We start from the raw sequence: 19410 nt of genomic DNA, 5'->3' as shown, positions 1-19410 counted from the left end.
TGCGCTTTACACAATTGATGTGTGTATGGATTGTGATAAGAGTTGTATGAGCCCCTAATAAAATGATTTTTTTTTTAAATAAAAATAAAATTGAAATATAATGAAAAAGGTTCAAAAAAAAAAAAGAAGTCTTGTGTAGCGACTTGTCCATGGCGATATGGTGCATGCCTTCTTGGCTGCTGCTTCCCTGGGCCTCGATTATCGATCCTCGGGTCAGGATGCTGTTGGTAGGTGTGGGTGGGCTTTCCAGATCAAAGAGAGATGATCTGGTACAGATGTGCGCCTGCATCCACCTGTGGGAACTCAGGACATGCACCTTGGGAAGAAGAGAAAGGGCCCCGATAATGATGAAAACTCCAAATCCCAAAATGGTAAGTGACCATCCAAGCCACAACAGTGGGTGTCTCCTCACCTGGAGCAATAGAAGGAGGAGGAGGAGGAAATAGAATGTATGGTGTGTTAGTCCAGGTAGACTAGAGAAACAAATCCATGGAGACACTCATAGTTCTATAAGGAAGAGGATTATATACAAGAAGAATTGAATATTAAGAAAATGTCCCAGCCCAATCCAGATCAAGTCCATAAATCCAATATTAGCCTATATGTCCGATACTAATCTATAAAGTCCCCTTCAGACTCATGAAATACATGTAATGCAGGAGATTCACAGGCCAGTGGGTGGGAAGTCTTGTGGATCCAGCGGTGTTGTGAGCATCTCAGCGCTAGCTGAGGGGTCTCTACGTGGCTTCTCCGGCTCCAGAGGTCTGGTTGCATCAGGGTAGGTCCATGTGGCTTCTCCAGCTCCCAGGGTGTAGCGTCATGTGTCTTGTCAGTAGAGTGTCTACAAGGGAGTGAGCCGAGAGAGTCTCTCCTGCCTCCAAGGAGGAAAAACCAGATTTCCCAGAATTCTCAGAAGAAAGCCATGCCCACACAGAGGCCTCATTGCTTAGATCTTGATTGACAGGCCAGCCTCCACCCCTTCACTCATAATCCTCTCAAATTGACACCAGATTATGTAGCTCCCACAGAGGGTTAACTGTCTCTATGAATAGATAACTGCCTCCTTTGCCAGGAGACCAGAAGATCTGGGTGGTGCCCAACTATCATTCCTGCACATTTTGATCAGAGAGTCTATAGAAGGATCCTGAGGAGGAGGAGGAACATGCAGAACAGAAGTTCAAACGCTCACGGATACTGGACTTTCTGGAGCCATAGAAGGTGGAGGAACTCTTGAAACTATTGTCCTGAGATCAACTTTCAACCTAAAGTTAAAAATAGCCCTGAAGTCATCTTGAACCAAAGTAGCTTCACCAGTAAAGAACCCTGGCTTCAGGGTTGTGCTCTTTTAAAAAAACTACGTAGGTGGGATCAAACTGACAAGAGCCACTCAAAAGGTCAGATCGGAACGTGAGGAGTTGATGTCCAAGGGTAAGAACAACCCAAGATAGGAAGGTGGGCTTTCATAGCTCACGAAACGTCACCAGGGTCACTGAGCTGGACATGTAGAAATGGTTGACTGGATACGCGTTGCTAAGCATATTCCCAACAACGGATTCGTAATGACTTAAAAACCAACATGTATTCATTTACCTGCTCCTGGGGTCAAGATTCTCTTTCCACAAAGGCTTTCTTTGGGTCGGCGGCCTCTCCCTCTACGCAGAAGGTGTTGTAACGCCTGCGCACCTGGTTCACACTGTTGGAGCATGTCTGCAATGTGGGTGCCCCGGCCTGCCACTTGCCCACCTCACAGGGATTCTGCCCTCTAGCAGCCCCAATCAGTACCCCTTTCTCTACACGCCATACTGCCTCGCTCCTCTGTTCCTTCGTTCCCTCTGAGTCCTCCATCTGAGTGGCCGCCCACCCCCAGCCCATCTCCTCTTGAGTTTCACCTGCCTAGCTCCCACTTATAGGAAACAAAAATCCCCCAGCTGGACCAATAGACAACAGCATGATCAACGGAGAAAAGATGGGTGGCGCCAAGGGTCTCATTTCACTTGGATCTGCAGCCAAGGCTCACGCAAACAGCAGTCGAGAAATCAGATGACGTACCGCATTGGGCAGATCTGCTGCACAGGACCTCTTGAAAGTGTTGAAGAACCAGGTATCACTTTGAGGGCCAAGGTGCACCCGACGCAGACCATGGCCTTTCCAATCAGGCTTTGTGCACATGACGAGCTGGAAAATTAATCGCGAGGGTTGGAGAAGAACTCATGCGTTGGAATTAGGGTGTTGACCAAGAATACCACAGACGGCCAGAACAAACAAGTGTTGAAGATATTCAGCTCGAAAGCTCCTTGGAAGCAAAGTGGTGAGACGTCCTGTCACGGATGCTGGACGTGGCATCAGGAGTGACCAGTCTGTCGAGGAAGGACACCAGGCTCAGTAAAGTAGAGGGTCGGTGGGAAGGAGGAAGCCCCTCGATGAGATGGACAGAGCGTGGCTGCAACATTGGGCTCGGGTGCACCAATGGCGCAGACAGCGCAGGACTGGGGCGTCTCGTTCCATGTCGGCGCTCTGAGTAGGAGCTGACTGGATGGCACCTCCAGCAACACCTCCCATTTAGCCTTGGGACTAATCAAGATTCAAAGGAGCTCAAGTGGTTTTGCATATCTATTTGGGGCACCTGTTTAGTGCAAGGTGGGGGGTGGGGCTGGGTATAGAAATAGGACAGGGAAATAAACAAGGCCTTCCTCTGCAGAAAGCAGCCTTCTCCTTTCCTGAGCGCACAGGCATCAGCAACGGATGCCATCGTCAATGCCACAGGCATTTCATTCCGGCACTGACTGCCAGGGACAGGAAAGGGCCTGAGGGCTCTCCTCATTTGTCCGAGATTTGAGGAAACAGGGATTTATCTCTGCTGATAAGACCAGGCTGATGGGAAATGTATCTTCTGCCTGTGAAATAAAGAACGGCCTCTCGCCAGGAAAGGAGAGGGTGAGGGCAGATTCGAGAGTAGGAGGCAGTTCGTGGCACAGCTTAGAAGCTTTGTTGATGGATGGCAGGCAGGGGCATGTACACCTAGAGTGGCAGGCGGTGCAGGGTGAACACACACAGAGACAGAGGTGCATGGTGGGTGCCATTGGTGGGAATGGGCACACGGGTGAGGTGGGGGCAGGTTCTCTGAGCCCACCAGACAGGAGTGAAAGTGATCATCCTGGAAATATTTGGCTGGGGAGAGCATGCAGGCAGAGGGAAGAGCAGACCCAGACCCTGAGTTAGACCCTGGACAGCGAGCAAAAGGAACAATACGGGGGGGGAGGTGGTGCATATGGCTAAAGCCTCAGGCTGTTCACTGAAAGGTGGCAGGTTTGCATCTGAAAGGCTTAGAGATCTACATCCCCCAAATTCAACCATCAAAAGCCCCTGGATTAGCAAAGCCTCTGCTCTCTTCAGAACTCACCACAAAGGCTCAAACTGACAACACCAACCCGGAAGGTTGGCTAGAGTGGGCAGTGAGGTTATGCCAATGGGGAGGCACACTTCAGAAAAGGAGGCTGAGAAAGGTCGCAAAACTCAAAGAATACAACCCCCAAACCACCGCTAGGACAGAGTGGAATGGGCCCCTGGGGCTTTCCAAGACTCTCACTCTTAGTTAGGTATTCATTTTTAAAGACTCATACTCTTTATGGGAGTAGAAAGCCTTGCCTTTCTCCATAGAGCAGCTGGTGGTTTTGAACTGCTGACCTTGTGCTTAGCAGCCCAACTCGAAACCGACTGAGCCACCGGAGCTCCCAGGAGTGCAATTAATGCCCCTGCAGTGTACAGTTGTTGTTGCTGCTATTGTTAGGCACCAGCCAGACAACCATGACTCACAGCCAGCCCTGTGTACCACCACCCAAGGCCCAACCCTCATCGTACGTACAACTGGAAACTGTCCTGTGGGTCTATGCTTTGCTGTGTATATTTTTAAGCATTTCTTTTTTTTAAGGAGGAGAGGGAGGGAGGTGTTAAGACAGCCTGTGGCAGGCTCTATTTCTATGACTGATCTAGGGCTCGTGAGTTTAATGAGACAGAGACTGGATTAGGAGCTGCAGGGGGTGGAGGTGGGAATGGGTACTGCCTGGGAATGAGCAGGTTGTTTGAGGAAGAAGGGAATGTTCTCAAACCAGGCTGCGCAGTGGTTGGCACGGAACCCAGAAAAGGCCGTACAGTGGGTGGCATCACACTGCACACTGACAACGTGTGAGTCTGATCATATGTGAGTGATACTGTGATCGCGCTATTTGGAAAGAAAGAAAATGAGACGCGTCAGAGGACTGTTCTACTGTGGCACACGTGGGTGGCCAGCAGCTGACTTGAACTCCAAAGGAGTGCTTTTTCAGGTGGCGGTGGGGAAGAAGAGGTGGGTGAGGTGACAGGAGGCAAGGGTCCTTGGAGAACCTCATGTTCCTTCCCCCTCAAGATACACCCCCTGATGCCTCCATTTACCTTGTGAGGAAGGGGTCTCCTAGAACAAATGGCATTGGCAGGTTTTGTTACGGAGCCCCGTTAGAAGAAAGAGGAGAGGCCTGGTGGCGGAGTGGGTTCTGTGCTGGGCTGTTAACCACAAGGTCGACATTTCAAAACCACCAGCTGCACCGAGGGGAAAAGATGAGGCTTTCTGCTCTCGTGAAGAGTTATGGTCTCAGAAACCCCCAGGGGCAGTTGTACCCTGTCCTTTAGGGTCACTGTGAGTCAGGAGGGTTCAATGGCAGTGAGGTGAGGTCTAAGAGGAAAACAAAAGATACTCCTTCGACCTTCAACCACAATTATCCCTGGAGATCACCTGTTAGCTAAATAACAGATGGGTTAATAAAGTCAAGGCTATACCTGTGAGTGATGGGCTTCTTTTCAAAACAATCGCCAGCCTCTGAGACCCTATGTTCAAAACGTATCCCAAAGCAAAAAAAAATAAAAATTAAAAACCGAGAAGGGGGCATGGGGGGGCTCACAAAACTGGAGGACTGCATCAAGGGACAAGCAGAATGGAATGAAGGAGAGAGACGGCACCTTGCAGGAATCTGTGTAGAAACTGTTCAGTGGACACCTGGCTCCGTGTCAGCTTTCACCTCCCACACAGCACACTGACCAACGTGTACGCCTCAACCCAGGCAAACTTGGGCTGAATGCGCCAGCTGCAAATGGACAGATACCGTCTGGTCCCGCATGCGCTCACGACCCTCCGCGCACAGAACGTTCTCCTCCTCCTTCACGCCTCTGCTCACCCCGGACACCCATCAGCACCATGCCGGCCTATCCAGTCAGCAGACGTATCTTCCTCGGCTGTTTCCAGCAACCAGAAAAAGTTGTCTCTGTCGGCTTGAGCGTTTGTTGTGTTCTTGTAAAGAACACTCTACCGGGCAACAAACAGCACCTTGGAAGCTCAGCTGGGAAGTTCAGGAGGCAGTGCGTTTCTGCTAACGAGAGAGCAACAACTCGGAAAGGGAGTGGGAGAGTGGCGGTGCATTGGGGAGAACGCATCCAACGGCTCCGAGGGGCACGTGCAGGAATTGTTGGGCTGGTGCATGTTCTGCGGTGTGGAGGGTCAAAAGGCAAAGCTGTCATTCTGAGGACTCAGCGTGCCTGACTTGCTAAGTGGCGGCATTTTCCAGCACCTCATATGCACGTATACATCAGTAAACAGACTGATGAATAAGGGAGATGGAAGATGAGCAGCGTCCTTGGAGTGATGGTGCTGGGCCAGAATTTCAAATTAACCACGGACTGTCTTGGAAGAGATGGAACCAGAGTGCTCTTTAGAGGCGAGGGTGGGGAGACTTTGCCTCGCATTCTTTGGACACGTTGTCAGGAGGGACCGGTTCCTGGAGAAGGACATCATGCTGGGTAGAGGATCGTCGAAGAGGAAGCCCTGCAACCAGACGGAGGGCCACCCTGGCTGCGATGATGGGTTCAAACTTGGTGACGTGTGCGAGGATGGTGCAGGACCAGGTAGCGCTTCATGCTGCTGCGCACAGGGCCGTTCTCAGTCAGAACTGAATTGACAGCACCTAACGACTGCGGAGGACATTCTCAACAACAACAAAATCATATACGTGTGTATATATATATAAATGTATATATATCAGTAGGCACCTGATGTGTGTGTGTGTGTGTATATATATATATATATATATATATATATATATATATATATACACACACATACTTATTCTCCAGAAATAACGGATCCAATTAAGCCTGCCCAGGAAATCACTCTCAGACTCACCTCAGACTTTCCGGACCCTAGGAATAGGTGTCACACAGACTCTAATAACAGAGGGCCCTTAGGTAAAAATAAGATTTTGCAAAGGCTCGTGTTTGGAAAATTACACCGTGGTGTAATTTACAAAATTATAACCAGAGGAAAAGCTTGGGGACAAACAGCCTGTCCTAAAATAGCAAACCGAATAACCAGCGTCTTTAAATACTGTACGGAACATCATAAACAGTACTGCTTGATGAGCCAGGATGAAACGCATCCATTGGATTTAGAAACCAGGCGTGAACATTGTTTAGGAAACGCGGTTCCCTTTCTTTGAGTGAAAATAACCAGGGACAGAGATGGAATCCCAGGGTCAGCCTGGCTAGTTAACTAAGAAGGGGGCGTTTTCACTGTCGGTCTGCAGAGGGTAAAGGGATAGCTCAAATGGTGGCGCTAATGCCTGGACCGCGCTAATGCCTGGACCGCACTCATCCCAGAGCCAGGCTGCATGTCTGTGGCGACCATTGTGGCCCACCGAGTCCCTGGAGCTCTCACACGCCCTCCTCTGCCTGGCCCTGCTGGTGCCCAGGAAGCTCCCCTCTCGGACATGTGCCCGGGGCTGCCTGGAGCAGATGGGCAGGAATGGGTATGAGGCGGCGGCTTTCCCACCACCCCTTTCTCCTACAGTCCCCTTGCTTCCCCAGGGTCTGGCCGCAGCTGTGGCTCCTCCTGAGTGGCCCCGGTCCGAGACTCCAGCTGCTGCTCCACTCAGGCCTGTGGTAGCTCCTCGTTCCCGGGCCCTCCACATTCCTTGTTCCAGCCACCCAAGTCCACGGTCACCAAGTTGATTCTGACTTGTGTCGGGTTCCCAAGACAGTAACTCTTTATGGGAGCGGACAGTCTCATCTTGCTCCTACGGAGAGTCTGGTGAGTTTGAACTGCTGGCCTGGCAACCCTGTAGGGCAGAGAACTGTCCCTCAGGTTTCTAAGGGCTGTGTTCATTATGGAGCAAACGCATCTGTTTCCCAGAGAAGGTGGGCTGGAACTGCCGACGTGGCAACCCCACAGGACAGCGTTTAACGCACCATGTAATCTTTATGGAGGCAGACAGCCACTTCTCTCAAGGGGTGGCTGGCCGTGGGAACTGCTGACCTGCTGATTAGCAGCCAGGTGCTTAACCACCCACCGTGCCACCAAGGCTCTAGTGAAACACTACACACCCACTGCTTCGGGGCAGACTCTGTCTCAGAGTGACCAAGTAGGGCAGAGCAGAATCGCTCCTTATGGTTTCTGAGCCTGTACATCTTCACGGGAGCAGAGAACCTCATCTTTCTCCCATAAAGTGGCGGCTGGTTTCAAACCGCTGACCTGGCAATTAGAAGCCCACAAGACCTTGACCTTGCAATACACACAAACCAGGTCACCGGGGCCCCAAATAAGAACCGTATCCACCTGTTTGAATCTGCCTACACATTCTTAAAGACGCCTTCAGGTCCTGATCTTATAAAGTCACCCAGGAGCCCCTGTACTTGCTGTGTGTGGTAGGAGTTAGGAATCTGCAGAAAGTGGGTTGAGGAGGAAGAAATGGTCTAGGCTATGGTCACCCAAACCCGCTTCCCCGCTTGTTCTCACTGGGAAAGTCTGTCACCGTGGTGGTGCTCCTCTGTGCACGGATGTCACAGTTACCGAGAAAATAAGACCCACTAAACACACACACACACACACACACACACACACACACACACACACACACACGAGCAACATCACCCTGCGTGTGCATCAAAAACTCCAGTCCATCCCCTCTCTGGAGGTTAGATTTTTTATGCCAATCTGCTGGTAACTGTTGGAGTCGGGCAGTCCCACCTGTCAATCAGGTGGTAGCCTGGTGACACTTTGGGGTCTGGCTTTTTCTAAGAGGGAACTGGAAAGCCCTTGTGGGGCCTTCCGCTCAGCCTCCTCCTTGCTCAGATGCTGTGCCTGCTTCCAGGAGTGGCCCCTTGTGGGTCTCCCCCCCAGCCCCCCAATGCTGGGAGCTGCATCTCGCCATGCCCCCCACCTATCTCGCATCTACTCGATTTGGCAACCACCAGCCTGTGACCTCCCTGCTTCCCACGTCACCTTTCTATGGAATTGGCCCGCGGCTGCATGAGTCTGAGGGGGGCTCCGCTAGCCATAGACCTGCGGACTTGAGTGGGCTGCCTCCTGATGAAAAACTCCCGTCTTGCTATGAAAGCTCTTCCTTGTACATCTACGAGTGGCACTGGTTTGTTTCCAAGACAACCAGCCTACCGTAATCTTCTCCATATCCAGTTCTTAATCCTGGTTTTCATATTTCTATTTAAGCAGCCTTTTCAAGTCTGTTCAAGAACTCATGTAGGCTGGAACTTCCCAATTGGATTTATGGTCTTTCTCTGGACCCCACAGTAGGAGGCCCTCCCGATGGCCCCATGTGAAGTGCTGCCACCATCTCCCCATGCCCGTTGACACCATCCTTGGTCAAGTCCACCAGTCCGAGTCCAAGCCTCAGCGCTACACCACTGTAAACTTTCTTCCTGGGAAGGGCATTTCTGCTGCTCAAATATCCCAGGACTTTTGTCACTGGGCATTGGGTAGGACTGCATTTCCTGTCCCCAACAGCCCAATACGCATCCCATGGATCACATGACTGCTTTCGGCCAATGAGTTTCAGAACTGATCGAGTGTGTCACTGGTGGGTCCCAGCATCTTCGTCCTTGCCCTCTGCCTCGGTGGGGTCCTGCAGCGTTCGTGACAGTGGGGTAAAGGGCCAAGGAGACACGAAGCAAGGTCTCCAGTGAACCCACGATGAACATCAATGTGAGCATGATGACAAAGCCTCAGGGCGATAAGCCATTAGGATCGAAGGTCGATGCCACAGCGTTCCCTGCCTTCACCCCGTACATTCCACTGCCACCAACTCCCCTAGTTAGGCCACTCCCACCCAAATAACTCGCCTCTCATGACCGGAGAGGACAAGCCCTTCACCTGTCCGTCACAGTTCTTTGTAACTTGGCCTGCGCCTACTCTCCCAGCCTCAGCCATCCTCTCCCGAGTGAATGGGCTTCCTAGCAGCTCACTGCACCGCATGTCCCCTTCTGCTACCTCTGGTCCCTCTAGCGCTTCCTTCACAAATGTGCACACCGAGCATCTGCAGCCCATGGAGGTGTGGATTGCTGCTCAGTGCGCATTTCGACCCAAGGATTTCATCCCTCTCCACGAAGCCTACCCAGTGTCTGCTGTTGCCGGTCTTAGCTGCCACCGCATCAGCCTGACTCAGGGTGACACCTTGCACAATGGGACCAATGGCTGCCATCCCCTGGATGCTCACTGGCCGATTCTGTCCGAATCTTAGTCGGGAAGCTGATGGAACCTGTGCGGCACCACGGACATACGCAGGCCTCCGCTGGTGGAGGAGTGATCACTGCCCAGTGCTGCCTCCTCTTGACAGGACTCCTCTCAAGCCCAAGTTGGCTCTTCTGGGTTTGTCCTCCCTGACTTCCAATCTATCTTTCACCTCATTATCCCTGTTCTGAACTCTGATGTCCTCAAGTTCTACGTTCCAGTTCACCAATTCGCTCTTCAGCTGAGCCACCCGGAAGTTTCACCCGGGGGCTGCAGCGTCACAGGACGATTTTCTCCTCTGGGTTTTCTGTCTTCATGTGGGTCCCCCTGGGCGTTTTCCTGATTCTCTTGCACACTCGGGTGTTCGATAGATGTGTGCTTAACATATTTCTAAGCATTTCTGGATACTTAAAAGTCAACAGACTGACACTGGGTTCTTATAAAACACCGTACTTCCAAAAACAAGAACGTGGCATCCGGTTTTGCTCATACGTTTTTTATTTGTGGAATAAATGTGTATCTGTTGATATGTACATACACACAGAGCGAGCGCTAGGTTTGAAAAGTAAGAAGATCTGGTTCTGGATCCTCAGCGGCCACTGCCCAGGCGAGGAGGGCTGAGAGCTCCGCTCCCTCCACCGCTCGTTCCCACGAGGGCGGGGCGGGTGGGACCTGCGCAGGTGGCTCACCGCACAGGTTTATTGCAAGGTTCAAGGTCAGGAACATCCGAAAGTGCCAGGAGTACAACTTGGAGCCGTACAAATATAAATATAACACGTAACAGTCATTGGATTTCAAGTTGAGGAATGCTTGGTCATGCCCTTGGGTAACACCGATGGAATCGAATACAACGAGGAAAGGTGACCAAAGGGGAGAAAGACTGAAAAAAATATTAAAAAAATAAGCCGACCGCACACAGGAAAAACAAACAAACAAATGCCCGTTCTGATGAGCAGGAAGGTCCGCACACTGCCGTGCAGACGCGGTCCTGTCAGGGAGGGATCACTTCATAAACGCCCGCCACCCCCACGCGCTCACAGAAGCTGGGCAGGGGGGCAGGGTGAGGGGGCGGTGTCGTGTTGTGGCGTGTTTATTTACATACGAAATGTATTCCATCCAGTCGCGAGATGGATGTAGCACACAACACCACACCTGACAGCAGCAAGTCCTTCTGAGAACCCAACTACAGTACGTCATGCAAGGCCCGATATATACACAAAACACCTCTTTTTAAAAAAAACAAGACCGGAGAAGTACAAAATATGTTCAGGGATACAGACGAGATATAAAACGGCGAAAATAAATCCAGAAGAAACATAGACCCCCCCAAAAGAAACCAAAAAACCTAACTCTCTCCCCGAGAACTATAAAGGCAGGGGAACAGGTGCCACATTTCAAGGAGGCAGAGCTGGCCCAGGTGAGATCGGCCATGGGAATGACCGGGGGAGAGCCGGGCTGGCGGCTCGTGCGGAAGATAATGGCCGTGGTAGAGGCTGCATTGCTAAGTTGGTGGAGAAATCCCGGCTTGGGGTGCCGGGACATTTTGGCAGTAGCACCTGGACAGGATACGCCAACTCTGTGGACAGCCATGGGTTAAGTCGACAGTGCTTAGCTGATGTACCTAGTTTTCTGTCAAGAGCCAGAGAAATACTTGATATTCTTATAGTCGTGTCTCGGTAAGAGTTAATAAGTTACAAGACAAAAATCTGACTATATAAATCGAGCGACCTAACTACGGACTTGTAACTTTTAGAGGAAGCCCAGCCCTTTCCTACTGTATCCCTTGTGATCTTCAAACCAGCCTTGCAAAGGGGTCCAGATGACTCCCAGCCCCCTAAGTCTCACTCTTGATTCGGCTGCTCTCTCCCTGTCCCTGCAGATGGCATTAAGGAGACCCCCCATTCCATCCTGGGCTCAGCTGTCCCCACTGGGAAGAAGCGATTTGCAAGGCTGCTTTGAACACCGTGTGGTGTGGCCCGAAATAGCCACTTGATGCACTTGTGTGGGGCTGCATCTCAGGTGTGCACACCTGTGGGCCAGGTGTGTCTGAGCTCTGGCAGAGCAGGCACCCTGAGGCTAGTGCTAAGACACTTGAAAGTTCCTAGGTGTTTTTGAGACCCACGGTCACCTACAATTTATGTAGGGAGTTCTAAGAATTAAAAACACTAAAAAAGGCGCTATCTTCGCCAGCCATTAGTTAACCCATTTAAATTCTTAAGTTATAAAAGGGTTTATTCGGAGTCAGGAATTGCCCCTTGGACTAAGAACGCTGTGTAAAACAAAACGATACAAAACGGAAAAATCCTAACCCATCCCTAGGTCCCTCCCCTGCCCTCCCCCCCAAATAGACTCAAAAACGTTTTTCCACTAAATACTGATACAAACATGTAACAAAGAGTATAAAAAGTTATTCATTTAAATATATACAAACTCTTTTAAACTCAAATACTGTTTGAATACTTATCGTAGAGGGTAGAGACCCCCGGGTGACGCGGGGTGGGCCGGAGATCAACCTAGACCATCCTGGGAACTATCGCATAGCCCACCGTCTGTCTGTACCAGAAATGTCTTTTGTCTCCCAGCTCGGCCGGGTTTTCCCTAGTGGGCCGCGGCAGCTACTTCTCGGCGGAGCTCATTCTTTTGGATTTGATGAAGGCCATGCCGTGTGTCCGCATGTGAGTGTTTAAGGAAGCTTCCGTTTCAAAAGTCTTGGCGCACACTTTGCACTTCCGGTCGGACAGGGTGCCATCGGCCGTGTCGTCCTCGGCGCCGGGCTTGGCCTGCGTGCCGTCCTCACCGGCACCGTTCTGCTTGGACACGGGCTGCGGCTCCTTCAGCTTGTGCACGATGAAGAGGTGGCGGGACAGGGAGACGTGGGATGTGTAGCACAGGCCGCACTCGCGGCACTGGTAGGACGAGCCGTCGGACTTGTGCTGTGGGATGTGTTCGTGGAACTGCAGCAGGTTCTCCGTGGTGAAGCCGCACACCGCGCACTTGTGCACCTTGAAGACGTTGATCTTCAGCTTCTTCAGCGGCTGCGTGATGGCCCCTCGGGGAGGTCTGAACTCCAACACCGGTTCTTCCAACTTCCGCTTCGGGCTGGGGGCCTTGGAGAAAAACAAGACAACAAGGGGCACGGTTTACAGCCGTTCGGCTGGGCTGCTGGGGAACGGCCACTTCACCCTGACCCGAGCACCACGGGGCAAGCACACCCACGACACCCAGGGACCTCCGTGTTTGCACTTGGTGCTGCCACCCTGGAGGCGGCCACCGGCCTCTTACCCACGCCACAAACGTGGCCCGAGTTCCTGCTCTGGCCAGTGAACAGCCAAGCCCTGCCTCCGAGGGACGGAAGGTCCCCGAGAGTGAGACAGACAAAAATGAACCAAGATGCAGGTGGTACGTCAGAGTAGGACACGGGCTACCTCGCTTCCGAACACAGCGGTCCTACAGGACGTTTCGACGGAGCAGAAATGTCCCCGAGTTCTCAAGGCGGTAAGTCTTGCAGAAGCAGATGCCTCGTCTTTCCCCTGCTGGGTGGCTGGTGTTACCTGAACTGCCATCCTTTCAGTTGGCAGCTCAGCACTTAGCCATGGTACCCAGGGCACAGTGGAGGAGTTGGGAAGCAGTGGGCACGTGAGCTGCGAGGCAGCCAAAGGAAGCTGTTTTCAAGGCACAAGGGGCAGGACCCGTCTGCAGGCAGGAGCAGCAGGGCCTGTTGCTGAGGTGAGTGGAGGGCTCCAGTGCCGTCAGCTAGCACCTTGTGGGAGATGAGTCGGGCTTTTGCTTGGACTGAAACAAGAAGGAGAGACCCCAGACGATTCACCTGAAGCCACAGGAAGTGACAACTCAACTTCTCTCGGGGAACGACCGTAACGTACAAATGAAGAACCAAGCTCACTGCCATCGAGTCTTGGCCCCATCAGAGCGAGCCAGGGGACAGGGTAGACCCACCCATGTGGGTTTCCGAGACTGTAACTCTTTCCAGGAGTAGAAAGCTTCTTCTTTCAAATTCCTCTAAGAGAAATTGGGCCCGTCTGATACCCTAGCCTTGGCAAACTGAAGTCAAAAAGCTCTTCCGGACCTCATCTGCTAGGTTCTGTGGGATGTAGGATAGATCAGGCCCTGACCCTCAAGGTGCCCAGCAGTTGGGGTCCCTGGTGAGCCAAGGCGGAGGGACACAGAAGGCCTACTGGACAGGATGGGGATCAAAGGCGTCTCTGGGGTGAAGCCATTAAAGTTGAATCCCAAGGGGTGGTGGACGGGGAGGGAGAAGGTGGGGGTTAAGCTGGCAAGAAGGGAAGCCCAGGTAGAGAACAAAGCGCCACGCACGGGGTATGGGGTGGCAGGTGGGTGTCCCAAGCCCCCTGTCCTCTCAGCTTCTTCCTAACACAGCTTGCTCTGGGTCGGGGACCCGACCGTAGCCCACGGAGCTGGCCTCCACCTTCACTTTCAGGAGGGGCTCTGACTGGTCCCATGGAGAGCCCCGCCCAGCGGCTAGCTAGGAAGGGTAGGTAATCTGAGGAGGCTGTGAGATGGGGCAGAGGAGGAGCCAGAGAAGTGTGCAGAGGGTCAAGGTGGACAAGGGCACAGGCCCCGTGCAGACTCCAGGGGTGGACTCAGGTCACCCTGGGCGGAGGTTCCTCCGGGACGATGCTGGCACAGGTACCAAAGATTTACAACAACAGCAAGCTTCATCAAGCCTTCCCTTTTCCACATGCAAATGTCCCCGAAATAGGGTTTCCTTACAACGAACAGCCTGCACTAGTTCAGCATAACTGGCGCCAGGCTGTCCTACTTCAGGCACATAAAATGACACTCTGCCACACAACTGATGGCACAACCTCAAGACTCAGGGAGACACCCTCTTTTGGGACTCCGAACTCAGCTTGGAGCCAGGGATAGAAACCCCAGTTCCCAAGAGGGGAGAGGGCTTTCCAGTGGCAAGAAGCCTCACCAGCCCCGGCTGTGCCGGTCTTGGCGGTGGTGGGGGGGTGGGGGGCACAGACAGCACGTTGGTCCAGGGACCACTCCCACCACGTCACGTGGCCCCCCTCCTTCCTTTCCAGCTCGCAGACTTCCATCACCTGCAGCCTCCCCCCACCCCCGGCTCCAAGGTCTCCCAAAATTCCAACCAAGGTCACTTCCCCTCCTCCTCTCCAAGCCTGTGGTTTCCGCAGCTCCGCAGCATCCTTCCTACAATGTCCAAAGCTGATGCCTGCTCCTGTGCCCCCTGGTGGCTGTAGGGCAGGCCAACGAGTCAGGCTTCCCCACCAGCCTGGCTTCACCCATCAGACCTAGCTTTCTAGCTCCCAATCCACAGCCAAACCCTCAACGCTCAGGGCAGGGAACCCAGGCGTACTCTTTGACACACACTCCCCTGCTAGCGCCCGGCCCACACGACCACTTGTGCACAGACCAAAGTGCTTTCTGCTGTCTGGTTAAAGTTCACTACCCGTCTATACGCAACCGCAGTGTAAACACGTGGTTTCACGCGTGCCAGGCCTTATACGAGATACTGCTAACCACCCGGGGCAGCCCTGGTGGCGCAGCGCTTATGCGCCCAGCTGAAAGGCAAACCGTTTGAACCTAGCAACCAGCTCCAAGGAAGAGAGAGGAGACAGCCTGCTTCTATAAGGGTCGGCAGGCAGTTCCGTCCGACACGGCACCGCGGGCAGGAATCCACTCAACCACAACTGAGTGTGGTCTTGTTTGGGGTGTGATGGCCAGTCAGTCTCCAATGAAAAAGAGAATCTATCTTACACAAAGAAATGCAAAATGTACACGCGTCGCGTCATCAGGAAAGGGCCAGGAGACAAGAGGAAGACCCTCAAGGGGACGGATGATGCAGTGGCCACCACCACGAGCTGGGTCCCAGAGGTGCACGGGAGGCAGGAAGGTTGTGTGCCGCTGTCCACGGCGCCAACTCAGCACGGCAGGACCACTGCATGTGAGCAGGAAGCTTGTTCGGGAAGGATAGAGAAGGAAGCTGAAGAAGAGTGGCGTTGTAGGAGAAGGGGAGGGTCAGAAGGGGGGTCTGGGACATTAGCTATGATTCTATACCCCTGTTCTGGGGGTGACACGTTGGGCTGCTAACCTCCAGGTCAGCAGTTCCAAACCACCAAGCACCCCATAACAGAAAGCCAGACTTGCCACTCTGGTAAAGAGTGGCAGTCTCGGAAACTCACAGGGGCGGCCCTACCCTGTCCTACAGGGTCACTATGAGTCTACTCGATGGCAGTGAGTTTGTATTTTGCTGTCATTTTCCTCTAGTCATAGAAGCCCTGGTGGCATCGTGGGTTATGCACCGAGCTGTTAACCACCAGGTCAGTGGTTCAAGCCACTGGCCGTCCTCGTGAGAACAATGAAGCTCTGTACCCCTGTGCATATTTAAAGCCTGAGGAGCCCCCAGGGGCCTCTCCACCCTGTCCTCTCTAGGGATGCGATGAGTCAGGGCATCAAGAGAGGAGGGCCTTGGACAAGATGGATCGACGCGGTGGCTGCGCACGGGCTCAACGATCAGAACCACGGTGAGGAGGGCGCAGGACCGGCGTCTCGTCCGGTGGCACTTGGGGCCGGTGAGAGTCGTGAGCACCTGACAACGAGTCAGAAAGATCTCGGTGATCCTATTCCTGCGGCACAGCCAGCGCCGGCCACACACTCCGGCTCGCGGGGTTAACCCACCCACCGCCGCCCTCTGTGGGAGAAAGACGAGGCCGTCTGCTCCTACAAAAGATCTGCTCTCACGAGGGTCCGTGGGGTCGACTGGGGGGTGGGAGGGGGCTGGGTGGGGGATTCACGGTTCGCAGGATCACAGAGCGTGTCTACAGGGACTGGGAAATGCAAGTGGGCAGGACTCGGCGGGCCGGCAGGCGTGCGTCTGCTGCGTCCAAGCCGCTGACCTTGGCGTCCTCCTTGACTTCGGCGTCCTCCCCATGGGTGCCATCCGCCATCTCCTGCAGGTCGGGGTCCTTGATACCGTGCATCAGCTGGATGTGCTTCTCCAGCATCAGCCGCTTCGTGAAGGTGCGTCGGGAGTCCGGGCAGTGCCTGTGGAGCAAAGGGCAGCAAGGTCACCATGCGCTGACCCCACCACTTCGTGCCGGAGAGATCCCACCCGCCGCTCAGAGAGCCGCTCGGCCAGCCAACAGGATGCCTGGAGGGGTCAGTGACGGTGCAAGAGCCCCAGCCCCAGGAGGAGCAGCAAGCAGGCCAGGAAGGTCGGTTCTAGTAGTGACAAGGGCTCCTCAGCTTTGGTGAAAACATGGTCACATGCTCGCCACCATGGATATGCGGATGGTTGTAGGGGCTGTAAGACCCCCAGTAAGACGGTTTATTAAAAGAAATGAAAGGGAAAAAGCAAGGTCAGTATAGGCCTTCTTGGACTGGCCGAGTTTGGCTCAGAAGGACTATGTTCAAGGGTTGGCTTGATGTAGTGCTTGAATGTCACTCAAACATCTACTTCTGGGTGGCTTTGATTTTTTAAACTGGAAAATGAAGCTTCTGAAGAGATCCCCGTAGGATGACTCCAAAGGTATTCCGCAGAATTTAATAGGACAGAGACCCTTTCACAGGAAGTTGGCCCAGGACTCCTCGCGCCTTCCTGCCCGCTCTGTCAGCATGAGGGAAGGCAGGGCTCCCAGGCTGGCAAATGCTTCCTCCAAGCACCAATCCAAGATGCACACTCATCCTCACCTGCTTACCCCTTCGACTAGCTACCATCTAGAGAGCCGTGAGCAGGTACCCCAAATAGCTCGGTAAAAAGGAAAAAAGGGGGGACAACGGCTGTGTAAAAGCGAGTTCCTGAAGATACAATCGAGTATGATTCTAAAAAAATCCACAAAAACGCTACTGTAGCAAAACCGTAAAACGTGAAACGACTCACTGCCGTGGAGTTGATGCTGCTGACCCTCAGTGACCCTGCAAGACAGAGGACAACTGCCCGCTGTGGGTTTCCCAGACTGTCACTCTTCATGGGAGTAGAAAGCCTCACTTTTCTCCCTCAGAGCGGCTGGTGGTTTCAAACTATTGACCTTGAGGTTAGCAGCCCAACGTTCTGGCTGGGCTGTAAAAACCCTCACTGCTGAGTCTCCCCCCACTCATCACGGCCCACAGGGGCTCCCAGGCTGTAAATACTGTCAGAGGCACACTGCCTCCTCGAGCTCCCACAGAGCGTCTGCTGGGTTTGAACTGGCGGCCTGTTGGCTAGTGGCCGGATGCTTAGCCCACTGTGCTACCAGGGCCCCTCTGGTGTGTAGGTGATACAGATTTGTCAGCGGTGACAATGAAGTAGCTCATGACCACCCACTGAGGGGCTAGAGGTTTGGCCTTCAGCCAATGTCATGGACTGCAAAAAAAAGATGCTGCCGATGCTAATGGATGGGCTACCGTCAAGGTGGGGAGGCCCAGCATGGGCTCAAGTGCCCACGCGACCAGAGTGTCCTCCGGGTCAGAGTCCAGCAGCCAGCCTCAGGGGCTGCTGGCAGGAGTGGTATGTGCCGGGACTAGGCATGTCTCACTCATCCTACCCCGCACCTGCAAGCCCGCCCCAGCCTTGGAAGCCAAGCCATACCCCACACTGCTGGGTGACAGGTAGGAAATTATACCAGGCATGCGGAGGGTTTTTTAAGTATTACCATCCAATCAGAAAAGGGCAGGCCCACGCAACTGCAAGTCAGTAAGAAACACCAGGCTACCAAGGAGGTCCTCGTGGAAAGGGGCGGGCACGCAGGATGGAGGGCAACTGTGAGGGAGAGACCTTCCCTGAAGCTGTGAGGTCCCAGCGTCACTAGGGCTCCCGGGCTCCCTCAGGAGGCAGGCGCTGGAACTTACGAGCAGGTGTACACTTTCCTGATGCCCTTGTGCTTGATCCGGTTGTGGCGGCACAAGCTGTGGGAGGAGCTAAAGGACTTGTCACACTGCCGGCAGGGGTGCTTCTTCATTTGCTAAATCAGGAGAGAGGAGAGAGATGCTTACAGAGCGGCAACAACAATGCCCGCAGAGTTTTGATACAGAGGAGGTGGGGCGGGGAAAGGGCTGGTTGCAAGAGGGCCAGGCAAACTTAACTCTAAAACACTGGAATGTCCTCTCAAAAGAAAGACACCCCCCCAGGCACAGTCATGGGAGCTACAATAACATGAGGGGAGGGGGACGGTGAGATAAGGGGAACCCACCACAAGACTGGCTATATAGTTCCCCCGCCCACTGTGGAGGGGGTGAATAACAGAAATGTGGGTGAAGGGAGACAGTGTTGAGATACGACATAACAGTAACAATATATAAATGATCAAGGACACAGGAGAGGGGTGGGCGGAAGAGGAGCTTATAACAAGGGCTCAAGCAGAAAATGTCTTGGAAATGATGATGGCAACACATGCACAAATATGCTTGATCACACTTGATGTGTGGCATGTTATAAGAGCTGTAAGAGCCCCCCAATAAAATGATGGGAAGAAAAACAAACAAAAAATAAACAAGGAGTCGGGGGCGCACTTAAGTGCTTGATTCGATATACAGGTATTGACGGCATATGAAAACGTGACACCAGTCTTCTTCACAGCATGACGGCCTTTTCTAGCTTTGGTTTCAGCAGCTACTGCCGGAAACCAGACCGTGCCACCAGCTATCAAATAAACCCATTGCACGTTGATTGGCGTATCCAGAAAGAATCCACACTCTTCTTCAATGTGCTTGCCCTACAGATGAGATCGCTCACCAAGCTCAAAGAGTTCAAACCATTTCCCCTTTGTAATTAACTAGTTATTATATAAGGGAATGAGTTCCCAGGAGACGTCTCCATTTAAGTAGAAAACAAAAGTGTGGAACCACCATGCACTGTGTGTGTGTGTGTGTGTGTGTGTGTGTGTGTG

The 19410-nt window shown here is 53.0% G+C and overlaps 1 protein-coding gene across 5 annotated transcripts in view; it reads right to left on the bottom strand.

Moving 5' to 3' along the window:
* Nucleotides 1–10016: 10016 nt before the first annotated feature.
* The window catches only part of ZNF532 (zinc finger protein 532), a 114057-nt gene continuing 104663 nt past the window's right edge, over nt 10017–19410 (bottom strand). For 4 of the 5 annotated variants that reach the window (XM_045296204.1, XM_045296205.1, XM_045296203.1 and 1 more), the window contains 3 exons: nt 18374–18486; nt 16444–16591; nt 10017–12648 (listed from right to left, as the gene is read on the bottom strand). In XM_045296204.1, coding sequence (XP_045152139.1) covers nt 12157–12648; nt 16444–16591; nt 18374–18486 — 753 coding nt within the window. In that variant the 3' untranslated portion in view covers nt 10017–12156. The remainder of the gene's footprint in view (nt 12649–16443; nt 16592–18373; nt 18487–19410) is intronic. The other variant, XM_045296206.1, reaches the window with a different exon arrangement.

Source organism: Echinops telfairi, unplaced genomic scaffold (assembly GCF_000313985.2).
Source record: "Echinops telfairi isolate 266 unplaced genomic scaffold, ASM31398v2 ScPeMD7_7400;HRSCAF=8409, whole genome shotgun sequence".
NCBI classification, from domain to species: Eukaryota; Metazoa; Chordata; class Mammalia; order Afrosoricida; family Tenrecidae; genus Echinops; species Echinops telfairi.
This window is presented reverse-complemented; position numbering and strand designations above follow the sequence as displayed.